General features: G+C 46.3%; 1 protein-coding gene across 1 annotated transcript in view; it reads left to right on the top strand.

Annotated features, from left to right (window-relative positions):
- The window catches only part of LOC142583198 (uncharacterized), a 66,932-nt gene extending 59,141 nt beyond the window's left edge, over positions 1–7,791 (top strand). The window contains exon 2 of the mRNA XM_075693555.1: positions 5,854–7,791. Coding sequence (XP_075549670.1) covers positions 5,854–6,620 — 767 coding nt within the window. The 3' untranslated portion in view covers positions 6,621–7,791. The remainder of the gene's footprint in view (positions 1–5,853) is intronic.
- Positions 7,792–8,474: the final 683 nt, after the last annotated feature.

Below are 8,474 nucleotides of genomic sequence, written 5' to 3' on the forward strand. Positions count from 1 at the left end.
CGTGATCTTGAGCAACTCCCTACGGATGGTTTCTATTCACGTGATCGAAAACTCCGCACGCGTAAAGTCGGCTAATGACATCCTTTTACTATGTTTCTTAGAGGTGGCAGCAGAACGGTGTCATCTAGCGCCTTTTACTCTAGCATGCAACAGTAATTTTTTGTACAAGGGAATTTTCCAAGTACATGAGCGGCGAAAACCGCAACCTCGTGTAATTTTTGCTAACAGTGTCGACTGTAGAAAATTTACTGAAACGCAAATTCCTTACACCCTAACTCCATACGTCGATGGCAGAGCAAGCTATTCGTGCGCTATTATTGCGATAGCAACTACATTGACACTCCAAGTGAATTTCCTGCCGTCGCCGTAGAGTTCCATAAGAAATCCAAACACGATAATATCATCGCCGCGCGCCGTACACTGTATATTTGCGCGAGCGAAAGCTCATGAGGGTCAGCCGACGATCGCGGTTCAACCTTGCGCGCACGAGAGAGGAAGGCGCAGCGGAACAGCGCCGTCTTCTCTCGCCCGCGGATCACGGGAGGTGGGGGTGTAGGCGAGGGAGAGGGAAGTGTTCTACTCCGGCCGCTGCTTCTGCTTACGGCGTGGCCACGCGGTCGCCATATCTTGAAAGCGATCTGGGATGTGGACAAAATGCGCGCACGCGCGTGTCTCTTCAAAGTGATCTGCGACGTGGACAAAGTGCATGTGCCGAGTTCCGCTAGCTTCGTATGCGCTGTGCTTTCGAAGTTTAGTTTGCGTTGAAGCGAGAGGCATCATGAATGGCAATTCGCTCGCTACTGCTGCTGCGTTTCCTCACTCCAGCGTTTTGACAGCGAGTTTCCGCGATCATAGAGTGCGGTGGGTTCAGGTTTACCGGTGCGCCCGTGACACCGCGCTTGTTAATTTAGTTAGTAAGCGAATGTTTACAACTTTATACGGCCGATAAAACTACTATCCTTACTTCGTGTAGCTGTCTACTAATTTGCTATCGGAATTATTGTTTCACCTTTAGGGCGAAACTGTGAATTTTTTGTAGTTTGCGAGGAACTCCGGCCTCAGGCACTGTGTGTTCTACTGTATGCGGGCAGTGCTCATGCTCTCCCTCTTTTTCTCTCTCTGTTGCCCCTTTCTATTACCTCCAGTGTGGAGTGGCAAACTGGACTCGCGCTTTCTTGACCTACCTGCATCTCCTCTCTTTGCTTTCTCGATTTCTCTCTCTGCGAACTTGAATCGTTAGTTTAATGAAATGGTAATTTTTTTTTTTTTAATAGAATGCTTCATAACGTGGCGTCGGCGCAGAAGTCAGCTTTGTTATGGATAGAAGAGATGGACGCGCAGTTCTAACCTCCTTTGGTGCGAAAATTATAGGTTTCACAGTGATAGCGGTATAAGGTACTTTCCAGAAGAACTGAAGGCACATATCGTCGTCTCGCGACATTGTTGTAATAGCGCTTTGGCAACAACCATAACGTCAACATCACGTAAACGATAAATGAACAACGCGTTTAAAACAAGAATACCCCTCAGCTGGTATGAACTAGAATCGAGGCTCCGACCAGCTGTACAATGCAATCTTTTTATTAATAATAAATTGTATGGAATACCGAGAGCATAAACATACCTGAGAACTGTGTGGGAAATAGACAGCGCACTAGATTTGAAATGTCTCGAAAAAAGAATACCTGGTAACATACTTGAAGAATAAAGAAGCGTTAAAGCGACGAGAAGGACGAAAAGAGGAATATGTACAACGAACAGGCGCTGTCCGTCGTACACGTCCATCTTTTTGTCCTCGTCGCTTTAGCGCTTTTTTTCTTCAAGTATGTTACACCAACTCTCCCGTATCACGCTCCTGCTGCTTCAAACCTGGTAAGCATGAAGTGTAAAACGAAGTCTATGGGAAAAAGAAGAAACAAAACTACGATCATATTTGCACCCAGTAGGCCTCTCTCTCTTCTCTCTCTCTCACGCATATATATATATATATATATATATATATATATATATATATATATATATATATATATATATATATATATATATATATATATATACGCTTTGTGTGTGTGGGGGGGGATATATATGCGTGTGTGTGTGTGTGTGTGTGTGAGAGAGAGTGTCAAGGGCGACCTCGAACCCTTGATGAACGTTGGTCCACCGACCCACACTGTTGGGCATTAACTGTTGGGCATTACCGCGCACTTGGGAAAATTATTTTCACTCGTTAATTATCTCACCTGACGAAGAAGCCTATTGTGCATACAGGGCGTCCCAACTATGAAGCACCAAGATTCAAAAATATGCAAATGCCACGTAGCTGGACAGAACCAAGGTAATGTTGTTTGCCGACGTTTGGAGATACTCAAAGTATCTTTGCATACCGCCTAATTTCATTAGTCTTAATTAATGAATCAACTTATCAAATATTATAATTCGAATAAAAGTATCCATGAGAAAATTGTAGACGAACATGAGAAACTCCCGATACAGCTTTCTGTTGCTAAATACATTCTACATAAAAGTGTTTTTCCGAGCATGAAAGAAGCCCGCGACTGCACGTGAAAATTCCGTGCGTCTGGACGCTCCAGGCAATTTGCGTCTATTAACGCGACAGCCTTAAGGGCCTCATGTCGCAGAAAATCCGATGTCAGCGTCCAGCGCTGGCGTCGACCGTGTTGTGAGCGAAATGTCATTCCGAGCCACGCATACAGAGCCACGCAGGCCCTCCGTGTAGCGCAGAGGCGTTACTGAACTAAACTGAACTTCTCAAAGGAAAATGCGTGAGAAAACTCTTAAAGTACGACTTACACACAACCTGCAGGCACGATAGCGTCGTACTGTAATTCGGATATACGAGAAAACGTAATTCTCTTACGCGGAAACTCAAGCACAAACCCTTTTGCAGCGTTTCTGCCATTCATACAGCAGCGCGCCCCGCTCGGTTCCTTGCAAAACCATCCAGATGGCGCTCGCCTCCGCGCATCCGTGGCCCGCGCAAGGGGCCGCGTTTCTACCGGGAAGCTCGCCTTCGGGCGTAGCGTTCACCGCCAGCGTTTTCCGGTAAACATTACGGTTGCATAAGCTGCAGTTGCCGGGAAGCATGAGTAGCAGTCAGGGATCTTTGAATGATATCGCGTTTCACGCTTAAAGGCGAAGCTTAAGCGTCTAATTTTTCGAGGGCTTCTTCCAAGCTCGGAAAAAGACTTATGTAGCACGTACTGAGCAAAATAAACGTGTATCGGGAGTTTTTCGTGTTGCTGTGCAATTTTCTCATTGACACAATTCAGCTAATTATAACATCTGAGAATATTATTAATTCATTGAGACTAATTTTGTAATTAAAGAAACGCAAAAAAAGATGCTCTGAGTACCTCCAAGCGACGGCAAACTACATTACCTTGGTTCTGTCCAGCTACGTGGCTTTTGCACAATTTCAAATCTTGGCGCATGATACTGGGGACACATACCGTTGAGATAGTTGGGACATGTCATATATATATATATATATATATATATATATATATATATATATATATATATATATATAACAAGCTCCCGCTAATTTCTATACATTCATCTGTCTAGTTCTATAGTCTGTTCAGCGACTCCTTGAATTTCGTTCTTATTTTTTGAAATATGCTCTGCGTCATAGAGTACACCACTCCGAGATATTAAATTTATTGACTTCTTTGGGCGCAATTCCATAACTGGCGTTCTTAAGCTGTCTTTAAAAGCAATCGCTCACTTATTTACGACAGTTTGAAAATTTATCATGAGGTATGTATAAATATATTTCAAGGACTTTCTTCTTTGTGTTTGGTTTGAGAACGTCTTTAAAGTTCTCCTCCTTTAAGACGATGGCTTTTAATTCTTCGCCAACCTTTCCTACAAATTTATTTCACCTAGGGGTTTTCACTTACGGTTATGCGTAGTCAAAACCAATACAAATTTGCTAAACTCATGGCTCGTCGACTACAGTCGCCTCAGACGCCTATTCCGGTCAAGTAATATGGTAATTGCATTAGCGTTCGTAAGAGTATTGGTCGTCTACGCATGCACTTCAATGTGCCAGAGGCAGTCTTTCCGCCTCGTTGAACCTTTCTGCCCTCTTTTGTTGATCGATGTTCTTGTCGCGCTTTTTCGTAGTCACGGCTTTCTTGTTCATAATTGGGGGCACTCTCGTCTTGATGAAACTTCGTTTATTTTTTTTTTTTTTGCTAGCATTCATTATTATGTTTCGCTAGCGTGTGCTGGCCTTCAGGCTGTCTCTAGCAGTATCACTATTCGCAACAGGCCACATATGTTGGGTTATAGTGTAACTGACAATCATGTTCACTATGAGCTGAAGTTCATTGTGTTCGTCCTATGCCGCTGTCCAACGCGCCCAAAAGAGGGCAGAAAAGTGCTCTACCAGACAAGCACGTCATGTGAACTTCAATGCACAGAGTTTCAGCGCCTTCTTTTCTTTTGAAAACTCGCGCAATGTTAAGCTACTGGAAGTTACGGTTTTCGAGAATCGTCCGCATATATCGCTTCAGTATACTAGTGCAAGCATTCTGGCTCATATGGCTGCTGATCTGCAGGTTTCGGAAGCTTACCGTCGCCTTCTTTAGAATTTCGTCACCCTTTACTTAACCTCCAGGTGGCTGAAACACACGTACATTAACAAGCTTCAAGAATATCTCATTTTAGGCTCTAGGGCAGTAACCTAATTGGCTTAGCAGATTGGAGCTGTACCGGTGCAATCATATTTAAGGGTACTGTTGCACTTAAAGCTGTCTTCATTTCTCTAAAAAAAGCGTGCAGTGCCTTCCAGAACAATAAGCGAATACAACAACGAGCAAGTTCTGGTATCCATCAAGGGCATAATTCAAGTGAACAGCGCTGGATGCGGAATAAATAAGAATAACTTGCTCTGCGGCGCCAAATTACAAGGGTAATTTTTAAAGAACGCAGTCAAAATGTGGCGAGTTACTATCTACTGACCTACGCGCCAAGCTGTCAACTTGTGCAGATCTGAGGAATAACGAAAATTCTTAAACTTTAGGGCATCATCTGCCGCTTGGTACAGCATATACATGGCACTTTTGGTGCCGGAAGGAAAGCGTGTATAGTTTGCTGTTCCCTTGTGGCCATGCAAACGAAGATGTGCTCCACCTTGTTGTCGAGTGCCCAAGAGACTAAAATTCAAGGCGATGACTGAGGCCAGTTTAATGTTGTTTGATTTTCCACCACTCACATAGCGGCAAAAAAATATACTTTATCCATGGCAAACGGCTTAAATGCAGAGAATAACGCTTGTGGTTTTGGAATGTTTTTTTAAAAAATCCTAATATATTATGTTGGTATAAATGTTTGTGTCTTCTAATACAGAAGACACGGTACTACGTCGTGAAATTATAAGCTTGTTATACGTTAAGAAATTGTGTGACACGCCTTTGTAAGTATATATGCTTGGAGTTCGTCGACACGGTGCAAAGTTCTGAAGTTCTGTGCCTGGTCTCGTACAGGTTTCATGGGCTCTGTATGTGAAACTGAAGGTTTACGAATGTTCTTGCGTGGTCATGGCACTATATCTTGTAGTTTCGTAGGCTCGCGTGCAGAACATTGTACGTGGTCATTTTCTTTCACCGCATCCTGAGGTTTTCGACATGTGATGAGAAGTAGCCATTGCCACTCGAGCCTCAGAGCAACACACTATGTGTGACCAGCTGCGACGGCTCGGACAAAGATCTCTTTGTACGTTAAAGCTGAATTTTGTATTTTCTCAATCAATATCAGTGAGCTTCATTGGTCGTGCGGACGTATCGGCGTAAATCTAAGCATCTTTCTTCTTTGTGTCTCGTGCAGCTGACTGCGTGACGCCCTCGGACGTGAGCCTGGCTTCGCTGCCTTCGTCGCCGCTGTCCCCGTACTCGCCGTCCCCTTCGTCCTCTTCTTCCTCCTCGTCCTCCTTCCCGCTGCCGCACTCCCTGTACGGCGCCACGGCTGCCGGCGCCTCGCCGCTGTTCGCCGCGGGCGACAACTCGCCCCCGCTGTTCATGCCGCTGCCGTTCGCGCTGCCGCCGAGCCCGCACCGGCCGTACGAGCCGTGGACCAGGGCACCGCCTGGCGTATCGCCGTACCTCGCGGCGGCCGCGGCAGCCGCCGCCGGCACCGTCCCGCCGCCCCCTCACACGGCGACGTTCGGCGGCGCACCGGCGGTGCCGTCGCCCACGGCCGCTCCGCTCCACCTTGCCGCAGCCGCGGCCGGTCTGCCCAGGCCCATACCGACGACGACGATGTCAGCGGCCGCCGCTGCGGCTGCAGCCGCCGCCACGAGCCCGTCAAGGTACGACACCGTGGCGTCGCTGTCCGGCTCCATTCCCGCCGCCGGGACGGCGGACGCGGTCGTCACGGCGACCGCCGCCGCCGTCGCAGCGACGACCAGCGTTGCGCAAGCGTCGTCTGGCGTCAGCTCCTACACGCAGTCGATGTACGCGTACGACCGCAGCGCGGCGGCCGCCGCCGCAGCCGCGGCTGCCGCAGCCGGCATGTCCCTGCACTTCGACCACCACGCCCACCACCCGAGCATCCCGCTGTCGTCCTACGCGCCGTCGCTCCTCTGGTGGGATTGAATGTGTCCCCAAGGGATCGAGCGATGTCTGGGACCGTTGGACGTGCTCGCCGTGGTGCTGCGCATGTTCGTGCGCACGTCAGCCGCTTGGGACCTGTATGTGCTGCATGAATTTAGAACTTTGTGGCCCGTTTTGTGCGACGAACTGTGGCGGCTTGGCTTTGGAAAGGAGAGAACACGAGCTGGACGGTCTTTATTGTTTTGTCTTGGTGGCCGCGTTGTGTTCTCCTTATACTTGCTCACATTTTTCTTTTCTTTCTTTTTCCGGTGGTCGTGTTGGAGTGCTCGTTCTTTTATTCTACTTTTCAGCTCACTGTAATTCCATGTTTTGCTTGCGTAAAATCTTCAGCTTTACTTACAGAGAATGTGTTACGTTTTCACGTCCGTTTCTATTGTAAATATTTCTGTCCCCGGGGCCCTCCCCTTTTTTTCCTTCGCAGCGAGAACATATTGGGTTTTCTTTTCATTATTATTATTATAATCATCTCTTAAGCAGCCGTTATACGAGAATACGAGAACGCAGGCCTTTCTCCCTTGTATGTGAAAAGAATTCAACGTATCCTCAACAAAGGTGCTGATGTCTGCTCATGCGCTTTCGGCGACAATCTCAGTTGCCCTTCTTGCTGTTGTACACTACTCCTTCCCTTTCAGTGAGAGAGAGAGAGAAAAAGATGGCTTTTCTAACCTATTTAAGCCAGATGTTTGCATTGCTGCTTTTTGTTTATATTTCTTTGGTTGAACGACGATTTGTTCGGATGTTCGCAGGTGCAACCTGAACTTTGCTACAAACGCACAATGACGCTCATTTGTTATGAAATCCTCAATATATCTGCTCCGCCGAGATTTGTCCACCATTGTTTTCCTTCATTCATTTGTGAGTAGAAGTTCACATAATGAGTAATTCACCATATGATTGAAATATTATAGGTCTGATTTGAGTGAGGCATGGCTGCTCTGAAAGTTTAGCTTTTCCTGCTTCCTTTATCTCAAACTAAAGCTTTGGGACCGCATCTGTAACGAAAATATCGTTTTACATGAAGCGAGAGGGGAAATATGTGTATGACTAGTGCACCCCTTCTAAGAAACTTCAGTTCCAACCGTTACTCGGTCTTTCATCCAGTGGGGCATAGGGAGAAATCTATTACCATTAGTGGAAGACGGAAAAAGAAAAAGATTATAGCTATCTTTCGCAAAATGGATATTCACGACCGATAAACTTCATCCAGGCACATTACTGCTCCCTCAAGGGGTTTCAGTTAAGCACATAACTCACTCTGCATCCTGTTCCGATCACGAGTAAATGTTTTGACTGGGTGGCACGTTTCATGATTCACCGTTTTCTACTGCTATAAAAGCGCTATTGATGATACTGTATTAGCGAAAGTGTGGATGAGGTCTTTTTCTTTGCTGATGCGTACTATAACCAACGCGAAAGCTATCGAAGTCGGCTCGTTTTCTCACATCAGCGCACCGTAATTGAACTTAGGGAGATGTATCTTCACTACTTATTTATAACTATGGTAACCGCATGTTTTCTACCAGTTGGAGGAATAGACTACATTTGTTCTGGTGCACACTCTTTGTATAGAATCGGGAGAACTGCAGAGCCTTCTCGTAGTCCTTCGAAAAGCAGAGTCAGGTTTATCTATTGCGCCGGCGGATGCCGTCCCTTTGTCCCCATATGTAGGCAGAAATGTTGAGTGTTTCTTTCAATCTCATTTTGCAACTCAAAGCTGCCATTTACATTGTGCTCTTGGCCTCAGTGACCATCTTTACGTTTTATGTCTTGTCAGGACCCGCTCGCTTTGTCAAACATACGCACAAATAGAATAAACAAAAAAGCGACGATAGTTAT

This window comes from Dermacentor variabilis, chromosome 5 (assembly GCF_050947875.1).
Source record: "Dermacentor variabilis isolate Ectoservices chromosome 5, ASM5094787v1, whole genome shotgun sequence".
Taxonomy (NCBI): domain Eukaryota; kingdom Metazoa; phylum Arthropoda; class Arachnida; order Ixodida; family Ixodidae; genus Dermacentor; species Dermacentor variabilis.